The sequence below is a fragment of the Anomaloglossus baeobatrachus genome, unplaced genomic scaffold, assembly GCF_048569485.1.
Source record: "Anomaloglossus baeobatrachus isolate aAnoBae1 unplaced genomic scaffold, aAnoBae1.hap1 Scaffold_4161, whole genome shotgun sequence".
Taxonomy (NCBI): Eukaryota; Metazoa; Chordata; class Amphibia; order Anura; family Aromobatidae; genus Anomaloglossus; species Anomaloglossus baeobatrachus.
In genome coordinates this window covers 1-21,667 of record NW_027443497.1, presented here as the reverse complement: position 1 = coordinate 21,667, position 21,667 = coordinate 1, and the positions used below count along the sequence as shown (strand labels likewise).

Genomic DNA, 21,667 nt, shown 5'->3' with positions numbered 1-21,667 from the left:
ACTGCTGTTATGTTACTATTCAACAACCTGATGAACACAATCTTCAGGAAATCGCTGCAGTCCGGACACGACGCAAAGGGGCAGGGAAACCGCCGCCTGTTACCCAAGGGCAACCAACACACGGGAGTGAAATACCGTAATCACAGGGTGGCTCCACCGTACGGTCAGCCCTCCTGCCTTCATTCCCTCCCCCACACGTCTCTGGTGGGGCCGCTCCGTCTGATAGAAGCGGTGTCTGCAGTGCTTACGCCACCAACGCAGCCTGGTGCACAACACGGCGCCGCACTGCACAGAACAGACTGGTGCACAACACGGCGCCGCACTGCACAGAACAGACTGGTGCACAACACGGCGCCGCACTGCACAGAACAGAGTGCCACGCACAGAACACTCGGCTGCACGCTTTCTTTAGAGATGTATTTGCACATACAGCAGTAATGCACGGGTCACATGCAGTGTGCAGCCTCCGGTGCAGCGCCCCCCTGTGGAGCTGCCTCTTGTGGACGTGTGGCTCCATCTCTAGTGTCCAGGAAGCATTTGTCCCATGTCACCTTGTCCTTGGTGAAGCCCCTGTAAGCCGCCCACCTGCCCCTTCCCCAGCTCTTGCTCGCCATGCGGCAGTGCAGCAGCATCCCCTCGTCCGTACCGGAGGTCCTCTATACATTGTCTTCTGTCTTTCTGGGGGTCTCCACAAGCGTTCAGAAAGCCTCTGGATTTGTGTGGCTTTTGCTTTTCTTGCGCTTGGTTTTGGCAGCAGATGAGGTGGGGATCTCCAGGGACTCCAGTCTGAATGGTCGGGGGAGGGGCGCATCCACAGACAGAACCGGGGACACGGCGCTGAGACTGGCAGACAGGACGGTGGGCGAGGTGTTGAGCGGAGAGCTGTATGCTGGGGAGAGAAAAGGCGAAAATGTAACACATGGTGGGGCCACACCGGCATCCATACTACGGGATAATGGCCACACCGGCATCCATACTACGGGATAATGGCCACACCGGCATCCATACTACGGGATAATGGCCACACCGGCATCCATACTACGGGATAACGGCCACACCGGCGTCCATACTACGGGATAATGGCCACACCGGCATCCATACTACGGGATAATGGCCACACCGGCATCCATACTATGGGATAATGGCCACACCGGCATCCATACTACGGGATAATGGCCACACCGGCATCCATACTACGGGATAATGGCCACACCGGCATCCATACTATGGGATAATGGCCACACCGGCATCCATACTACGGGATAATGGCCACACCGGCATCCATACTACGGGATAATGGCCACACCGGCATCCATACTACGGGATAATGGCCACACCGGCGTCCATACTACGGGATAATGGCCACACCGACGTCCATACTACGGGATAATGGCCACCCCGGCGTCCATACTACGGGATAATGGCCACACCGACATCCATACTACGGGATAATGGCCACACCGGCATCCATACTACGGGATAATGGCCACACCGGCATCCATACTACGGGATAATGGCCACACCGGCATCCATACTACGGGATAATGGCCACACCGGCATCCATACTACGGGATAATGGCCACACCGGCATCCATACTACGGGATAATGGCCACACCGGCATCCATACTACGGGATAATGGCCACACCGGCATCCATACTACGGGATAATGGCCACACCGGCATCCATACTATGGGATAATGGCCACACCGGCATCCATACTACGGGATAATGGCCACACCGGCATCCATACTACGGGATAATGGCCACACCGGCATCCATACTACGGAATAATGGCCACACCGGCATCCATACTACGGGATAATGGCCACACCGGCATCCATACTACGGGATAATGGCCACACCGGCATCCATACTACGGGATAATGGCCACACCGGCATCCATACTACGGGATAATGGCCACACCGGCGTCTATACTACAAGATAATGGCCACACCGGCATCCATACTACGGGATAATGGCCACACCGGCATCCATACTACGGGATAATGGCCACACCGGCATCCATACTACGGGATAATGGCCACACCGGCGTCCATACTACGGGATAATGGCCACACCGGCGTCCATACTACGGGATAATGGCCACACCGGCGTCCATACTACGGGATAATGGCCACACCGGCGTCCATACTACGGGATAATGGCCACACCGGCGTCCATACTACGGGATAATGGCCACACCGGCGTCCATACTACGGGATAATGGCCACACCGGCGTCCATACTACAAGATAATGGCCACACCGGCGTCCATACTACGGGATAATGGCCACACCGGCATCCATACTACGGGATAATGGCCACACCGGCATCCATACTACAAGATAATGGCCACACCGGCGTCCATACTACGGGATAATGGCCACACCGGCGTCCATACTACGGGATAATGGCCACACCGGGGTCCATACTACGGGATAATGGCCACACCGGCGTCCATACTATGGGATAATGGCCACACCGGCGTCCATACTATGGGATAATGGCCACACCGGCGTCCATACTACGGGATAATGGCCACACCGGCATCCATACTACGGGATAATGGCCACACCGGCATCCATACTACGGGATAATGGCCACACCGGCAATCCTACTACGGGATAATGGCCACACTGGCATCCATACTACAGGATAATGGCCACACCGGCATCCATACTACGGGATAACGGCCACACCGGCGTCCATACTACGGGATAACGGCCACACCGGCGTCCATACTACGGGATAACGGCCACACCGGTGTCCATACTACGGGATAATGGGCCCCGGTGCGTCCTCCTCCAGACCTGGGGAACGTCTGCAGCCGGTAATAGTGCCACCAACAGATTATAATCAGTGGAATGTGGAGTGTGAATACGTCCCCACAGATGTGGCTGTGCTGAGATTACGTGGCCCCCGCTGTGTGTGGAGCTGCTGTATATACTGGTGGGGGACACATGCCGTATCTACTGGTGGGGGGGACACATGCCGTATCTACTGGTGGGGGGAAACATGCCGTATATACTAGTGGGGGGAAACATGCCGTATCTACTGGTGGGGGGGACACATGCCGTATCTACTGGTGGGGGGGGACACATGCCGTATCTACTGGTGGGGGGAAACATGCCGTATCTACTGGTGGGGGGAAACATGCCGTATCTACTGGTGGGGGGAAACATGCCGTATCTACTGGTGGGGGAGACACATGCCGTATCTACTGGTGGGGGGAAACATGCCGTATATACTGGTGGGGGGGACACATGCTGTATCTACTGGTGGGGGAGACACATATCGTATATACTGGTGGGGGGAAACATGCCGTATCTACTGGTGGGGGGGACACATGCCGTATCTACTGGTGGGGGGGGAAACATGCCGTATCTACTGGTGGGGGAGACACATGCCGTATCTACTGGTGGGGGAGACACATGCCGTATCTACTGGTGGGGGGAAACATGCCGTATATACTGGTGGGGGGGACATATGCCGTATATACTAAAGAGGGAGGATAGAGAGAGAGGAGGAAGGAGAGGAGAGAGAGGGAGAGAGAGAGAGGAGGAAGGAGAGAGAGAGGAGGAAGGAGAGAGAGAGGAGGAAGGAGAGAGAGAGGAGGAAGGAGAGAGAGAGGAGGAAGGAGAGGAGAGAGGAGGAAGGAGAGAGAGAAAGCGAGAGAGAGAGGAGGAAGGAGAGAGAGAGAGAGGAGGAAGGAGAGAGAGAGAGAGGAGGAAGGAGAGAGAGAGGAGGAAGGAGAGAGAGAGAGGAGGAAGGAGAGGAGAGAGGAGGAAGGAGAGAGAGAAAGCGAGAGAGAGAGAGGAGGAAGGAGAGAGAGAGAGGAAGGAGAGAGAGAGGAGGAAGGAGAGAGAGAGAGAGAGGAGGAAGGAGAGAGAGAGGAGGAAGGAGAGAGAGAGAGGAGGAAGGAGAGAGAGAGAGGAGGAAGGAGAGAGAGGAGGAAGGGGAGGAAGGAGAGAGAGGAGGAAGGGGAGGAAGGAGAGAGAGAGAGGAGGAAGGACAGGAGAGAGAGGAGGAAGGACAGGAGAGAGAGGAGGAAGGGGAGGAAGGACAGGAGAGAGAGGAGGAAGGACAGGAGAGAGAGGAGGAAGGACAGGAGAGAGAGGAGGAAGGGGAGGAAGGACAGGAGAGAGAGGAGGAAGGACAGGAGAGAGAGGAGGAAGGGGAGGAAGGAGAGAGAGAGGAGGAAGGAGAGAGATAGAGAGGGAGAGGAGACAGAGGAGGAAGGAGAGGAGAGAGAAGAAGGAGAGGAGAGAGGGAGGAGGAAGGAGAGGAGAGAGAAGAGAGGAGAGTGAGGGGTGCAGCACAATCCTCCGGTAATAGGAAACTGCATTTCCTTCTCCTTCATTATACGCGGTGATCTTCCATGATGTGGTATACCCGGACGTGTTTCTGGGTAACGAGTCTATACAACAGGTCACATGACCGGAAACTATATCATAATAGTGTGAGCAGGAAAGAGCATGGGTCACAACGTGCACCGCAAGAAGCCAGAGTCCGAAGAGTCACACCCGGGGGGCAATTACCATCTAATGTGAGGAGCTAACAAGCCTACCTGGGGGTCTCATGTTCTCTGGGGGGAATGTCTGATGTTCTCTGGGGGGGGTGTCTGATGTTCTCTGGGGGGGTGTCTCATGTTCTCTGGGGGGGTCTCATGTTATCTGGGGGGGGTGTCTCATGTTCTCTGGGGGGGTCTCATGTTATCTGGGGGGGTGTCTCATGTTCTCTGGGGGGGTCTCATGTTATCTGGGGGGGTGTCTCATGTTCTCTGGGGGGGTCTCATGTTCTCTGGGGGGGGTCTCATGTTCTCTGGGGGGGTCTCATGTTCTCTGGGGGGTCTCATGTTCTCTGGGGGGGTGTCTCATGTTCTCTGGGGGGGTGTCTCATGTTCTCTGGGGGGGTCTCATGTTCTCTGGGGGGGGTCTCATGTTCTCTAGGGGGGGTCTCATGTTCTCTGGGGGGGTCTCATGTTCTCTGGGGGGAGTCTCATGTTCTCTGGGGGGAGTCTCATGTTCTCTGGGGGGGGTCTCATGTTCTCTGGGGGGGGGGTCTCATGTTCTCTGGGGGGGGGTCTCATGTTCTCTGGGGGGTTCTCATGTTCTCTGGGGGGAGTCTCATGTTCTCTGGGGGGAGTCTCATGTTCTCTGGGGGGCATCATGTTCTCTGGGGGGGTCTCATGTTCTCTGGGGGGGTCTCGTTCTCTGGGGGGGTCTCGTTCTCTGGGGGAGGGTCTCATGTTCTCTGGGGGGGGTTCTCATGTTCTCTGGGGGGGTCTCATGTTCTCTGAGGGGTTCTCATGTTCTCTGGGAAGAGTCTCATGTTCTCTGGGGGGCATCATGTTCTCTGGGGGGTCTCATGTTCTCTGGGGGGGTCTCGTTCTCTGGGGGGGTCTCATGTTCTCTGGGGGGGGGGTCTCATGTTCTCTGGGGGGAGTCTCATGTTCTCTGGGGGGAGTCTCATGTTCTCTGGGGGGGGTCTCATGTTCTCTGGGGGGTCTCATGTTCCCTGGGGGGGGTCTCATGTTCTCTGGGGGGGGGTCTCATGTTCTCTGGGGGGGGGTCTCATGTTCTCTGGGGGGGGGTCTCATGTTCTCTGGGGGGGGGGTCTCATGTTCTCTGGGGGGAGTCTCATGTTCTCTGGGGGGAGTCTCATGTTCTCTGGGGGGGGGGTCTCATGTTCTCTGGGGGGGGGGGTCTCATGTTCTCTGGGGGGGGTCTCATGTTCTCTGGGGGGCATCATGTTCTCTGGGGGGTTCTCATGTTCTCTGGGGGGTTCTCATGTTCTCTGGGGGGGGTTTCATGTTCTCTGGGGGGTCTCATGTTCTCTGGGGGAGTCTCATGTTCTCTGCCGGGGGGGGGGTCTCATGTTCTCTGCCGGGGGGGGGTCTCATGTTCTCTGGGGGGGGGTCCCATGTTCTCTGGGGGGGGGTCTCATGTTCTCTGCCAGGGGGGGTCTCATGTTCTCTGCCGGGGGGGGGTCTCATGTTCTCTGGGGGGGGGGTCTCTTGTTCTCTGGGGAGGGGGGTCTCATGTTCTCTGGGGAGGGGGGTCTCATGTTCTCTGGGGGGGGGTCTCATGTTCTCTGGGGGGGGGTCTCATGTTCTCTGGGGGGGGTCTCATGTTCTCTGGGGGGGGTCGTCTCATGTTCTCTGGGGGGAGTCTCATGTTCTCTGGGGGGGGGGTCTCATGTTCTCTGAGGGGTTCTCATGTTCTCTGGGAAGAGTCTCATGTTCTCTGGGGGGGCATCATGTTCTCTGGGGGGGTCTCATGTTCTCTGGGGGGGTCTCGTTCTCTGGGGGGGTCTCATGTTCTCTGGGGGGGGGTCTCATGTTCTCTGGGGGGAGTCTCATGTTCTCTGGGGGGGGTCTCATGTTCTCTGGGGGGTCTCATGTTCTCTGGGGGGGTCTCATGTTTTCTGGGGGGGTCTCATGTTCTCTGGGGGGGGGTCTCATGTTCTCTGGGGGGGGTCTCATGTTCTCTGGGGGGGTCTCATGTTCTCTGGGGGGGGGTCTCATGTTCTCTGGGGGGGGTCTCATGTTCTCTGGGGGGGGTCGTCTCATGTTCTCTGGGGGGAGTCTCATGTTCTCTGGGGGGGGGGTCTCATGTTCTCTGAGGGGTTCTCATGTTCTCTGGGAAGAGTCTCATGTTCTCTGGGGGGCATCATGTTCTCTGGGGGGGTCTCATGTTCTCTGGGGGGGGTCTCGTTCTCTGGGGGGGTCTCATGTTCTCTGGGGGGGGGTCTCATGTTCTCTGGGGGGAGTCTCATGTTCTCTGGGGGGGTCTCATGTTCTCTGGGGGGGGGGGGGGGGGGGGGGGGGGGGGGGGGGGGGGGGGGGGGGGGGGGGGGGGGGGGGGGGGGGGGGGGGGGGGGGGGGGGGGGGGGGGGGGGGGGGGGGGGGGGGGGGGGTCTCATGTTCTCTGGGGGGGTCTCATGTTTTCTGGGGGGGGGTCTCATGTTCTCTGGGGGGGGGTCTCATGTTCTCTGGGGGGGGTCTCATGTTCTCTGGGGGGGGTCTCATGTTCTCTGGGGGGAGTCTCATGTTCTCTGGGGGGGGTCTCATGTTCTCTGGGGGGAGTCTCATGTTCTCTGGGGGGGGGGTCTCATGTTCTCTGGGGGGGGGGGTCTCATGTTCTCTGGGGGGGGTCTCATGTTCTCTGGGGGGGGGTCTCATGTTCTCTGGGGGGAGTCTCATGTTCTCTGGGGGGGGTCTCATGTTCTCTGGGGGGTCTCATGTTCTCTGGGGGGGTCTCATGTTTTCTGGGGGGGGGTCTCATGTTCTCTGGGGGGGGGTCTCATGTTCTCTGGGGGGGGTCTCATGTTCTCTGGGGGGGGTCTCATGTTCTCTGGGGGGAGTCTCATGTTCTCTGGGGGGGGGTCTCATGTTCTCTGGGGGGGAGTCTCATGTTCTCTGGGGGGGGGTCTCATGTTCTCTGGGGGGGGGGGGTCTCATGTTCTCTGGGGGGGGTCTCATGTTCTCTGGGGGGGGGTCTCATGTTCTCTGGGGGGCATCATGTTCTCTGGGGGGTTCTCATGTTCTCTGGGGGGTTCTCATGTTCTCTGGGGGGGTTTCATGTTCTCTGGGGGGTCTCATGTTCTCTGGGGGGAGTCTCATGTTCTCTGCTGGGGGGGGGGGGGTCTCATGTTCTCTGGGGGGGGTCTCATGTTCTCTGGGGGGGGGGGTCTCATGTTCTCTGGGGGGGGGTCTCATGTTCTCTGCCGGGGGAGGTCTCATGTTCTCTGGGGGGGGGTCTCTTGTTCTCTGGGGAGGGGGGTCTCATGTTCTCTGGGGGGGGGGGGTCTCATGTTCTCTGGGGGGGGTCTCATGTTCTCTGGGGGGGGTCTCATGTTCTCTGGGGGGAGTCTCATGTTCTCTGGGGGGGTCTCATGTTCTCTGGGGGGCATCATGTTCTCTGGGGGGTTCTCATGTTCTCTGGGGGAGTCTCATGTTCTCTGGGGGGGTCTCATGTTCTCTGGGGGGGTCTCATGTTCTCTGGGGGGGAGTCTCATGTTCTCTGGGGGGAGTCTCATGTTCTCTGGGGGGAGTCTCATGTTCTCTGGGGGGAGTCTCATGTTCTCTGGGGGGGGTCTCATGTTCTCTAGGGGGGGTCTCATGTTCTCTGGGGGGGTCTCATGTTCTCTGGGGGGAGTCTCATGTTCTCTGGGGGGGTCTCATGTTCTCTGGGGGGGTCTCATATTCTCTGGGGGGAGTCTCATGTTCTCTGGGGGGGGTCTCATATTCTCTGGGGGGGAGTCTCATGTTCTCTGGGGGGTATCATGTTCTCTGGGGGGCATCATGTTCTCTGGGGGGAGTCTCATGTTCTCTGGGGGGGAGTCTCATGTTCTCTGGGGGGAGTCTCATGTTCTCTGGGGGGGGGTCTCATGTTCTCTGGGGGGCATCATGTTCTCTGGGGGGGGGCATCATGTTCTCTGGGGGGGGTCTCATGTTCTCTGGGGGGGCATCATGTTTCTCTGGGGGGGTCTCATGTTCTCTGGGGGGAGTCTCATGTTCTCTGGGGGGGGAGTCTCATGTTCTCTGGGGGGAGTCTCATGTTCTCTGGGGGGGGGGTCTCATGTTCTCTGGGGGGCATCATGTTCTCTGGGGGGGGGCATCATGTTCTCTGGGGGGGGTCTCATGTTCTCTGGGGGGCATCATGTTCTCTGGGGGGTCTCATGTTCTCTGGGGGGAGTCTCATGTTCTCTGGGGGGTTCTCATGTTCTCTGGGGGGTTCTCATGTTCTCTGGGGGAGTCTCATGTTCTCTGGGGGGAGTCTCATGTTCTCTGGGGGGAGTCTCATGTTCTCTGGGGGGAGTCTCATGTTCTCTGGGGGGAGTCTCATGTTTTCTGGGGGGAGTCTCATGTTTTCTGGGGGGCATCATGTTCTCTGGGGGGGGTCTCATGTTCTCGCCAATCGCCTCCTCTTTTAGGAGTCCTGACTTTTTCAAGTCAATAAAAACTGAAGGAGGAAAGGAAGGTCACCGCTGGATCCTCACATTAGATGCCAAATGTCCACAGGGTCTGAATTTTAGGAACCTTCCTCTTCTCTCCTTCCTCTTCTCTCCTTCCTCTTCTCTCCTTCCTCTTCTCTCCTTCCTCTTCTCTCCTTCCTCTTCTCTCCTTCCTCTTCTCTCCTTCCTCTTCTCTCCTTCCTCCTCTTTTCTCCCTGCACCCGCTGGCTGTATTGCACCAGCCCAGCATTAGCTGCACGAGTCTCCTGACATGTACATGACCTCCATTGGCGCGGGGAGTTCCATCTTCCTTTGCTACCTATCACTGCTAGTATATGAACCTCCGGCGTGCTCTGCCCAGGGGACCCCCCTCCCTCCGGCGTGCTCTTCCCAGGGGACCCCCCTCCCTCCGGCGTGCTCTGCCCAGGGGACCCCCTCCCTCCGGCGTGCTCTGCCCAGGGGACCCCCCTCCCTCCGGCGTGCTCTGCCCAGGGGACCCCCCTCCCTCCGGCGTGCTCTGCCCAGGGGACCACCCTCCCTCCGGCGTGCTCTGCCCAGGGAACCCCCCCTCCTCCGGCGTGCTCTGCCCAGGGGACCACCCTCCCTCCGGCGTGCTCTGCCCAGGGAACCCCCCTCCCTCCGGCGTGCTCTGCCCAGGGGACCCCCCTCCCTCCGGCGTGCTCTGCCCAGGAGACTCCCGGCATGCTGCACCCAGGTCCTATGCTGGGGGCTCTGGACGGGGGGCACTCACCCAGGCTCTTCATGGGGTCACTGCTGAGGATCTGGCTGGCACGCTTGGATCTGAAGTAGTTGCTGGCCAGGTTCTCGCTGTCGCTTTTTGCTGAGCATGGTCCTGTATCTGTCCTCCCCCTGAGAAGAGAATTATATATGGGCTATAGTAGATATCAGCGCTGTGTGTATGGGGGGTGCTGTGTGCGGGGGCATGGGGGGGGGGGCACTGTGTGCGGGGGCATGGGGGGGGGCACTGTGTGCGGGGGCACGGGGGGGGTCACTGTGTGGGGGGGGCGCTATGTGCGGGGGCACGGGGGGGGCACTGTGTGCGGGGGCACGGGGAGGCACTGTGTGCGGGGGCACGGGGGGGGCACTGTGTGCGGGGGCATGGGGGGGGCACTGTGTGCGGGGGCACGGGGGGGGGGCACTGTGCGGGGGCACGGGGGCTGTTGTGTACGGGGGATGCAGTTTTATTTTGCAGCCAGTAAGATCTCCAGACAGCTAGGGGCCGCATAGCATTTCTGCACAGAATAATGGAAGAGCAGCCAGAGGGTCCTGACAATGTATTGCTGGGGGGCCGCCATATGCTCTTGCACACTGACACCGCACTGATCATGACGTTACATGGTCGCTATGACATGCAGCGGTCTCACAGACATACCTGCGGTTGTGGTATAGTATTACATGGCCGTCCGTGTGATGCAGGGATAGCTGGAGTTGGCCTCATGGCACCCGGGCTACGATGCCCTAACAGCACATGGACGAGGCTCGCCTTCATGACGCATCTCTTAAAGGGAATCTGTCACCAGATTTTCGCTACCTAATCTGAAAGTGGCATAATGTAAGGGCAGAGACCCTGATTCCAGCGATGTGTCACTTACTGGGCTGCTTAGTGTGGTTCTGGTAAAATCACAGTTTAATCAGCAGGAGATTATCATTACAGGACTACTTGGCTGCTGCAGGTAGTCCAGCATATTTATGTATAACTGCTGGATCTGCAGCAGAGGATACAGCACACAGCTCAGTAAGTGACACATCGCTGGAATCAGGGGCTCCATCCGTACATTGTGCTGATCTCAGATGGGGAAAAAAACCTGGTGACAGATTCCCTATAACAGTAGATCAGATCATGAATTGTGTCCTGTAAAAAGGAGTCGCCCCCACCAGAGCAAAACAGCCTGTGCCGGGGGGCAAACGCGGCCCTCGCCCCACCGCAAACGCGGCCCTCGCCCCACCGCAAACACGGCCCTCGCCCCACCGCAAACACGGCCCCTCGCCCCACCGCAAACACGGCCCTCGCCCCACCGCAAACACGGCCCTCGCCCCACCGCAAACACGGCCCTCGCCCTACCACAAACACGGTCCTCGCCCTACGACAAACACCACATTGTGTGAGTGTGTGACGCCTTCCCCTCCGATCACACGGGACACACACGGGAGTGACGCCTTCCCCTCCGATCACACGGGACACACACGGGAGTGACGCCTTCCCCTCCGATCACACGGGGACACACACGGGAGTGACGCCTTCCCCTCCGATCACACGGGACACACACGGGAGTGACGCCTTCCCCTCCGATCACACGGGGAGTGACGCCTTCCCCTCCGATCACACGGGAGTGACGCCTTCCCCTCCGATCACACGGGAGTGACGCCTTCCCCTCCGATCACACGGGAGTGACGCCTTCCCCTCCGATCACACGGGAGTGACGCCCTTCCCCTCCGATCACACGGGAGTGACGCCTTCCCCTCCGATCACACAGAACACACACGGGAGTGACACCTTCCCCTCCGATCACACGGGAGTGACGCCTTCCCCTCCGATCACACGGGACACACACGGGAGTGACGCCTTCCCCTCCGATCACACGGGACACACACGGGAGTGACGCCTTCCCCTCCGATCACACGGGACACACACGGGAGTGACACCTTCCCCTCCGATCACACGGGACACACACGGGAGTGACGCCTTCCCCTCCGATCATACGGGACACACACGGGAGTGACGCCTTCCCCTCCGATCACACGGGACACACACGGGAGTGATGCCTTCCCCTCCGATCACACGGGACACACACGGGGGAGTGACGCCTTCCCCTCTGATCATACGGGACACACACGGGAGTGACACCTTCCCCTCCGATCACACGGGACACACACGGGAGTGACACCTTCCCCTCCTATCACACGGGAGTGACGCCTTCCCCTCCGATCACACGGGACACACACGGGAGTGACGCCTTCCCTCCGATCACACGGGACACACACGGGAGTGACGCCTTCCCCTCCGATCACACGGGAGTGACGCCTTCCCCTCCAATCACACGGGAGTGACGCCTTCCCCTCCGATCACACGGGAGTGACGCCTTCCCCTCCGATCACACGGGAGTGACGCCTTTCCCTCCGATCACACGGGAGTGACGCCTTTCCCTCCGATCACACGGGAGTGACGCCTTCCCCTCCGATCACACGGGAGTGACGCCTTCCCCTCCGATCACACGGGACACACACGGGAGTGACACCTTCCCCTCCGATCACACGGGACACACACGGGAGTGACACCTTCCCCTCCGATCACACGGGACACACACGGGAGTGACACCTTCCCCTCCGATCACATGGGAGTGACGCCTTCCCCCTCCGATCACACGGGAGTGACGCCTTCCCCTCCGATCACACGGGACACACACGGGAGTGACACCTTCCCCTCCGATCACACGGGAGTGACGCCTTCCCCTCCGATCACACGGGACACACACGGGAGTGACACCTTCCCCTCCGATCACACGGGAGTGACGCCTTCCCCTCCGATCACACGGGAGTGACGCCTTCCCCTCCGATCACATGGGACACACACGGGAGTGACGCCTTCCCCTCCGATCACACGGGACACACACGGGAGTGACGCCTTCCCCTCCGATCACACGGGAGTGACGCCTTCCCCTCCGATCACGACACACCGGGACACACACACGGAGTGACGCCTTCCCCTCCGATCACACGGGACACCACACGGGGAGTGACACCTTCCCCTCCGATCACACGGGACACACACGGGAGTCACGCCTTCCCTCTGATCACACGGGACACACACGGGAGTGACGCCTTCCCCTCTGATCACACGGGACACACACGGGAGTGACACCTTCCCCTCCGATCACACGGGACACACACGGGAGTGACACCTTCCCCTCCGATCACACAGGACACACACGGGAGTGACACCTTCCCCTCCGATCACATGGGAGTGACGCCTTCCCCTCCGATCACACAGGACACACACGGGAGTGACGCCTTCCCCTCCGATCACACAGGACACACACGGGAGTGACACCTTCCCCTCCGATCACATGGGAGTGACGCCTTCCCCTCCGATCACACGGGACACACACGGGAGTGACGCCTTCCCCTCCGATCACACGGGACACACACGGGAGTGACGCCTTCCCCTCCGATCACACGGGAGTGACGCCTTCCCCTCCGATCACACGGGACACACACGGGAGTGACGCCTTCCCCTCCGATCACACGGGACACACACGGGAGTGACGCCTTCCCCCTCCGATCACACGGGAGTGACACCTTCCCCTCCGAACACACGGGACACACACGGGAGTGACGCCTTCCCCTCCGCTCACACGGGAGTGACGCCTTCCCCTCCGCTCACACGGGAGTGACGCTTCCCCCTCCGATCACACGGGAGTGACGCTTCCCCCTCCGATCACACGGGAGTGACGCCTTCCCCCTCCGATCACACGGGAGTGACGCCTTCCCCCTCCGATCACACACGGGAGTGACGCTTTCCCCTCCGCTCACACGGGAGTGACGCTTTCCCCTCCGCTCACACGGGAGTGACGCCTTCCCCTCCGCTCACACGGGAGTGACGCCTTCCCCTCCGATCACACGGGAGTGACGCCTTCCCCTCCGATCACACGGGAGTGACGCCTTCCCCTCCGATCACACGGGAGTGACGCCTTCCCCTCCGATCACACGGGAGTGACGCCTTCCCCTCCGATCACACGGGACACACACGGGAGTGACGCCTTCCCCTCCGATCACACGGGAGTGACGCCTTCCCCTCCGATCACACGGGAGTGACGCCTTCCCCTCCGCTCACACGGGATGTTTCTCGCTTTCGTCCTCGTTGGTGACCCTGCGCCCCGTGTGATGGCGCAGCGCTGGCGGCTCGTCCGGCCACGTACCAGATGGGGCTCTCCGTTCTCAGTTGGTGGCGTCCTCTTGGGTTTGGCTGATGGGAGGCCGGGGGCTGTAGAGGAGCAGGAATGACAATGTGGGGTTAGGGACATGGCCGTGTGACTGACCGCATGTCTCGCACTCTGCGGCGGTTACCTGAGGGGAGGCTGGTTTTGTGGACGGTGATTTCGGGGATCTTCCAGCTGCCGGCGTCCTCGTCCCATGACGCCTCCCTCCTGATCTTGTCCAGGTTGCTGTAATTGCAGTCTCTCCGGATGAGCGGCTGGATCTGCTCCAGGATCTGCTGGAAGAGGAGCAGATCCCTCTCCTGGCGTCTTATGGTCACCAAGTAATCGTCTCGGTCACGCTCAAACTCTGAGTGCAGGTCTTCGATCTCGATATCTGCCGCCTTCAGCTGTGATATAGAGGAGACGTGAGGCTGGAGAAGTGAATGAAGGGTGGCGCATCTACAGAGCCGGCTCCGGCATACCGTGCTGTGTGCGTACCGGCTCTGGCATACCATGCTGTGTGCTCCGGCATACCGTGCTGTGTGTACCCGCATGCCGGTTCCGGCATACCGTGCTGTGTGTACCCACATGCCGGTTCCGGCATACCATGCTGTGTGCACCCGCGTGCCGGCTCCAGCATACCGTGCTGTGTGCGTGCCGGCTCCGGCATACCGTGCTGTGTGCGTGCCGGCTCCGGCATACCGTGCTGTGTGCACCCGCGTGCCGGCTCCAGCATACCGTGCTGTGTGCGTGCCGGCTCCGGCATACCGTGCTGTGTGCGTGCCGGCTCCGGCATACCGTGCTGTGTGCACCCGCGTGCCGGCTCCAGCATACCGTGCTGTGTGCGTGCCGGCTCCGGCATACCGTGCTGTGTGCGTGCCGGCTCCGGCATACCGTGCTGTGTGCACCCGCGTGCCGGCTCCAGCATACCGTGCTGTGTGCGTGCCGGCTCCGGCATACCGTGCTGTGTGTGTGCCGGCTCCGGCATACCGTGCTGTGTGCACCCGCGTGCCGGCTCCAGCATACCGTGCTGTGTGCGTGCCGGCTCCGGCATACCGTGCTGTGTGCGTGCCGGCTCCGGCATACCGTGCTGTGTGCACCCGCGGTGCCGGCTCCAGCATACCGTGCTGTGTGCGTGCCGGCTCCGGCATACCGTGCTGTGTGCGTGCCCGGCTCCGGCATACCGTGCTGTGTGCACCCGCGTGCCGGCTCCAGCATACCGTGCTGTGTGCGTGCCGGCTCCGGCATACCGTGCTGTGTGTGTGCCGGCTCCAGCATACCGTGCTGTGTGCGTGCCGGCTCCGACATACCGTGCTGTGTGCGTGCCGGCTCCGGCATACCGTGCTGTGTGTACCCGCGTGCCAGCTCCTTCCACCATAACGCTCACCTTCTTCTGGATCTTCTCCAGATGTTTGCTTTTGGCCTGCAGCTCCTCCTGGATAGACTCGTACACATTGAGCAGCGTGCGGTCGCTGCTGTCTTCGTCCACGTTTTGCAGGGCCGCGATCAGCTCCTTTTTCCGCTCGTCCGCGTACTTCTTCCTGCGCTTCTGTTTTTCCTTCAGGTCCTTGTTTTTGGCCTGTTCCCCTCCGACCACCTGCTGCTCCAGCATCTGCAACCTAAAACCGCAGCCCCCTCAGGATTAGTGTATAGGAACCCGTCAGGACAGGAAAGCTCTGAGCTGTGCGGCTTTCCTGCGGAGAGACCCCAATAATCACTAAAGGGGGCAGAAGTAGTAGAGTGATATTAGGATCCCACCCGCTCCCTGCAGTGTGTGGCATCGGGGGGCTGCTGACACCGCTGTGTACAGGAATGATCCTCTCACCTGGCGAGCACCTGCTGGGGGCTAACCGACCGCGAGGTCTCCTGCGGGGGGATGAGAGTGCTGGACGCAGAATCCACCCCCAGGGATTCTCCTGTAATGCTGCGGAGATGGACGGACACCTGAGTGTGCAGAGAAGAGGAGCAGAGGACACGGTGAATGTGCGAACATCCGGGACCCGGGGCCCTCCCTGCACAGGACAGAAGTGACTGAACATCCGGGACCCGGGGCCCTCCCTGCACAGGACAGAAGTGACTGAACATCCGGGGCCCTCCCTGCACAGGACAGAAGTGACTGAACATCCGGGACCCTCCCTGCACAGGACAGAAGTGACTGAACATCCCAGGACCCGGGGCCCCTCCCTGCACAGGACAGAAGTGACTGAACATCCCAGGACCCGGGGCCCTCCCTGCACAGGACAGAAGTGACTGAACATCCGGGACCCCGGGGGCCCTCCCTGCACAGGACAGAAGTGACTGAACATCCGGGGACCCTCCCTGCACAGGACAGAAGTGACTGAACATCCCAGGACCCGGGGCCCTCCCTGCACAGGACAGAAGTGACTGAACATCCGGGACCCGGGGCCCTCCCTGCACAGGACAGAAGTGACTGAACATCCGGGGCCCTCCCTGCACAGGACAGAAGTGACTGAACATCCCAGATCTGCAGAGCGGATCAGCTGTGTGCAGTGAATGTGAATGTGTGTTTGTGTGTATGTATGTATGTGTATGTATGTGTATGTATGTGTATGTATGTATATGTATATATATATATATATATATAATATATATATATATATATATATATATATATATATATATATATATATATATATATATATATATATATATATATATATATATATATACAGTCCCTGTCTAGGTTCATGCCTTCTCTGTCCCGGTCTGGGCTCGCGCCTGCGCTATCCCGGTGGTCTGGGCTCGCGCCTGCGCTATCCCGGTGGTCTGGGCTCGCGCCTGCGCTGTCCCGGTGGTCTGGGCTCGCGCCTGCGCTGTCCCGGTCTGGGCTCGCGCCTGCGCTGCTTGTTTCTGTACGTACCTGGTTCTCTGGTCCCTGTGTTGTGGCCCCGGAGCCTCCTCCGTTAATACTGGCCTCTGTGGAGAGAGCACAAGCTCTTGTGAGGTGTGATGTCGCGAGCACTTGGCTCCTGACTATAATAATAGTTTTATTCTATAGCGCCAGCATATTCCGCGGCGCTGTACAGACAATGTGAGACATTAGAGTAACACCGTACAATAGACACCAGGAGGAGCGCAGCTCCTGCTCACAAGCTGCAGTCTGTGAGGGAATGGGGGGCACAAAAGGTGATATTTGGGGGAAAACAAAAAAAAAAGCTGCATGTGACCCTGTTGTAGTTTATATTGCTTATATAGCGCCATCATATTCCGTGGCGCTGTACAGACCAGATCATCGCTGTGCGCAGCGGAGCTCACAATCTACCGTACCGTGGAAGAAACCGGAGGAAATGAACGCAAAGACAAGGAGAAACACGGAGCCCTGGAAGATGAGCCCCGGACCCCAGCACTGCAAAACCCACCACTGAGCCCCTGCACCGCCCACCACTGAGCCCCTGCACCGCCCACCACTGAGCCTCCGCACCGCCCCACCACTGAGCTTCCGCACCGCCCACCACTGAGCTTCCGCACCGCCCACCACTGAGCCTCCGCACCGCCCACCACTGAGCCCCCCGCACCGCCCACCACTGAGCTTCCGCACCGCCCACCACTGAGCTTCCGCACCGCCCACCACTGAGCCTCCGCACCGCCCACCACTGAGCCTCCACATCGCCCACCACTGAGCCCCCTGCACTGCCCCACCACTGAGCTTCCGCAGTGCCCACCACTGAGCCTCCGCACTGCCCACCACTGAGCCCCTGCACCGCCCACCACTGAGCTTCCGCAGGTGCCCACCACTGAGCCTCTGCGCCACCCAGCACTGAGCCTCCACATCGCCCCACCACTGAGCCTCTGCAGTGCCCACCACTGAGCCGCTCCACATCGCCACCACTGAGCCTCTGCACCGCCCACCACTGAGCCTCTGCACCGCCCACCACTGAGCGCCCGCACCGCCCACCACTGAGCCCCCGCACCGCCCACCACTGAGCCCCCGCACCGCCCACCACTGAGCCCCTGCACCGCCCACCACTGAGCCTCCGCAGTGCCCACCACTGAGCCTCCGCAGTGCCCACCACTGAGCCTCTGCGCCAGCCAATTTAAGCCCATTAATACCAAGTAGCATAAATGAAAGCCAGTTCGTGCCAGGTGCCTGCGCCCCCGTGCCGCCTGCGCCTCCACCCCCGAGCCACCTCCGCTCCACGTGCCGCCTCCGCCCCGTGCCGCCTCCGCCTCGTGCCGCCTCTGCCCCCCTTGCCGCATGCACCTCCGTGCCGCCTTCGCCCCCATGGTGCCCCCCGTGCAGCCTCCGCCCCCATGCGCGCCTGCGCCGCCTTCGCCCCCGTGCCGCCTTCGCCCCCGTGCCGCCTCCGCCCCCGTGCAGCCTCCGCCCCCGTGCAGCCTCCGCCACCGTGGTGCCCCCCGTGCAGCCTCCGCTCCCGTGGTTCCCCCCGTGCAGCCTCTGCCCCCGTGCAGTCTCCGCCCCTGTGCCGCCTTCGCCCCCGTGGTGCCTCCGTGCAGCCTCTGCCCCCGTGCAGTCTCCGCCCCCGTGCAGCCTCCGCCCCGTGCAGCCTCCGCCCCCGTGCAGGCTCCGCCCCCATGGTGCCCCCGTGCAGCCTCCGCCCCCGTGCCGCCTTCGCCCCCGTGGTGCCCCCGTGCAGCCGCCTTTGCCCCCGTGGTGCCCCCGTGCAGCCTCCTCCCCCGTGCAGCCTCCGCCCCCGTGCAGCCTCCTCCCCCGTGCAGCCTCCGCCCCGTGCAGCCTCCGCCCGGTGTGATCACCGTCTCTACTGGATTACGCGTTTTTTTCTCTTTATTCTTCTATAAGAACGAGAATGCAAGAAAAAATCTGCAACAAAAACGCATGAAATGTGGAGAAACAGGAAAACACGAGTCGGCGGATGCTGCTGCATGTTTTGGTGCGGACACTTGTGGAGCGCAGGGGACGGCTGGAAATGTTCTGGAGGATTACACCGGTTCTTGTTCTGATCCGATCGTTTTCTCTCTACAGTAATCATATTACACTGTGAGGAATCCGAGATCGCGGTGATCTGTAGTCACCTGCATCGTCATACGCTGTTATATGCAGGGTTTGCTACAATGTGTCAGTGCCCTGTGTTTAGCTCACATCTATACTGACACACGGTAACGAAAGCCCGACTGTCTGACCAGGCCTGATAGTGACAACTGTGGAGGTGCCCCCTCCGTCCCGCAGAACTCTATCTACAGGCCTGTGAGGAATAATCGTGGCTTGTGGGGGGTAATGGTGGCCTGGGGAGGGGAAAAGGAAATGGTGGCCTGTGTGTGTCTGGTAGTGGTGGTCTGTATGTGTGGGGAGTAATGGTGGCCCGTGTGTGGGGAGTAATAGTGGCCCGTGTGTGTGGGGGAGTAATGGTGGCCCGTGTGTGGGGAGTAATGGTGGCCCGTGTGTGTGGGGGAGTAATGGTGGCCCGTGTGTGGGGAGTAATGGTGGCCCGTGTGTGTGGGGGAATAGTGGTGGCCCATGTGTGGGGAGTAATGGTGGGCCCGTGTGTGTGGGGGAGTAATGGTGGCCCATGTGTGTGGTAGTGGTGGCCCGTGTGTGGGGGAGTAATGGTGGCCCATGTGTGGGGGAGTAGTGGTGGCCCATGTGTGGGGGAGTAGTGGTGGCTCATGTGTGGGGGAATAGTGGTGGCCCATGTGTGGGGGAATAGTGATGGCCCATGTGTGGGGGAATAGTGGTGGACCATGTGTGGGGGAGTAATGGTGGCCCATGTGTGGGGGAGTAATGGTGGCCCATGTGTGGGGGAGTAATGGTGGCCTGTATGTGTGGGGGAGTAATGGTGGCCCTTGTGTGGGGGAGTAGTGGTGGCCCGTGTGTGTGGGGGAGTAATGGTGGCCCATGTGTGTGGTAGTGGGTGGCCCGTGTGTGGGGGGAGTAATGGTGGACCATGTGTGGGGGAGTAATGGTGGCCCATGTGTGGGGGAGTAGTGGTGGCTCATGTGTGGGGGAATAGTGGTGGCTCATGTGTGGGGGAATAGTGGTGGCCCATGTGTGGGGGAATAGTGGTGGCCCATGTGTGGTGGACCATGTGTGGGGGAGTAATGGTGGCCCATGTGTGGGGGAGTAATGGTGGCCCATGTGTGGGGGAGTAATGGTGGCCTGTATGTGTGGGGGAGTAATGGTGGCCCTTGTGTGGGGGAGTAGTGGTGGCCTATATGTGTGGGGAGTAATGGTGGCCCGTGTGTGTGGAGTAATGGTGGCCCGTGTGTGTGGGGGAGTAATGTGGCCCGTGTGTGTGGGAGAGTAATGGTGGCCCATGTGTGGGGAGTAATGGTGGCCCGTGTGTGTGTGTGGTACTGGTGGCCCATGTGTGGGGGAGTAATGGTGGCCCATGTGTGGGGGAGTAATGGTGGCCCGTGTGTGTGTTTGTGTGTGTGTGTGTGAGTAATGGTGGCCCATGTGTGTGGTAGTGGTGGCCCGTGTGTGGGAGAGTAATGGTGGCCCATGTGTGGGGGAGTAGTGGTGGCCCATGTGTGGGGGAGTAGTGGTGGCCCATGTGTGGGGGAGTAGTGGTGGCCCATGTGTGGGGGAATAGTGGTGGCCCATGTGTGGGGAAGTAATGGTGGCCCATGTGTGGGGGAGTAATGGTGGCCCATGTGTGGGGGAAATAGTGGTGGCCCTTGTGTGGGGGAGTAATGGTAGCCCATGTGTGGGGGAGTAATGGTGGCCCATGTGTGGGGGGAGTAATGGTGGCCCGTGTGTGTGGTACTGGTGGCCCATGTGTGGGGGAGTCAATGGTGGCCCATGTGTGGGGGAGTAATGGTGGCCCGTGTGTGTGGGGTAGTGGTGGCCCATGTGTGGGGGGAGTAATGGTGGCCCGTGTGTGTGTGTGGGGGAGTAATGGTGGCCCATGTGTGTGGTAGTGGTGGCCCGTGTGTGGAGGAGTAATGGTGGCCCATGTGTGGGGGAGTAATGGTGGCCCGTGTGTGTGTGGGGGAGTAATAGTGGCCCATGTGTGTGGTAGTGGTGGCCCGTGTGTGGGGGAGTAATGGTGGCCCATGTGTGGGGGAGTAATGGTGGCCTGTGTGTGTGTGGGGGGAGTAATGGTGGCTCGTGTGTGGGGGATAGTGGTGGCCCATGTGTGGGGGGGAGTAATGGTGGCCTGTGTGTGTGTGTGTGGGGGAGTAATGGTGGCCCCATGTGTGTGGTAGTGGTGGCCCGTGTGTGGGGGGAGTAATGGTGGCCCGTGTGTGTGTGTGTGTGGGAGAGTAATGGTGGCCCATGTGTGTGGTAGTGGTGGCCCGTGTGTGGGGGAGTAATGGTGGCCCGTGTGTGTGTGTGTGTGGGAGAGTAATGGTGGCCCATGTGTGTGGTAGTGGTGGCCCGTGTGTGGGGGAGTAATGGTGGCCCATGTGTGGGGGAGTAATGGTGGCCCGTGTGTGGTGGATAATGGTGGCCCATGTGTGCGGGAGTAATGGTGGCCGTGTGTGTGTGGGGGAGTAATGGTGGCTCGTGTGTGCGGGATAGTGGTGGCCCATGTGTGGGGGGAGTAATGGTGGTCCGTGTGTGTGTGGGGGGGTAATGGTGGTCCCGTGTGTGTGGGAGAGGGGTAATGGTGGCCCGTGTGTGGGGGAGTAATGGTGGCCCGTGTGTGTGTGGGGGGGGTAATGGTGGTCCGTGTGTGTGGGAGAGGGGTAATGGTGGCCCGTGTGTGGGGGAGTAATGGTGGCCCGTGTGTGGGGGAGTAATGGTGGCCCGTTGTGTGGGGGAGTAATGGTGGCCCATGTGTGGGGGAGTAGTGGTGGCCCATGTGTGGGGGAGTAGTGGTGGCCCAT

The 21,667-nt window shown here is 60.3% G+C and overlaps 1 protein-coding gene across 1 annotated transcript; it reads right to left on the bottom strand.

Annotated features, from left to right (window-relative positions):
• Positions 1-603: 603 nt before the first annotated feature.
• On the bottom strand, positions 604-16,891 carry LOC142278245 (kinesin-like protein KIF17; the record flags this gene model as incomplete). Its single annotated transcript, XM_075332654.1, is given in 8 exon segments — positions 604-889; positions 9,712-9,802; positions 9,804-9,830; positions 13,898-13,962; positions 14,046-14,304; positions 15,285-15,516; positions 15,723-15,841; positions 16,779-16,891. Coding segments are annotated over 8 exon segments (1,097 nt in total), but the record flags the coding sequence as incomplete, so codon positions are not given.
• Between the last annotated feature and the right edge of the window lie 4,776 nt (positions 16,892-21,667).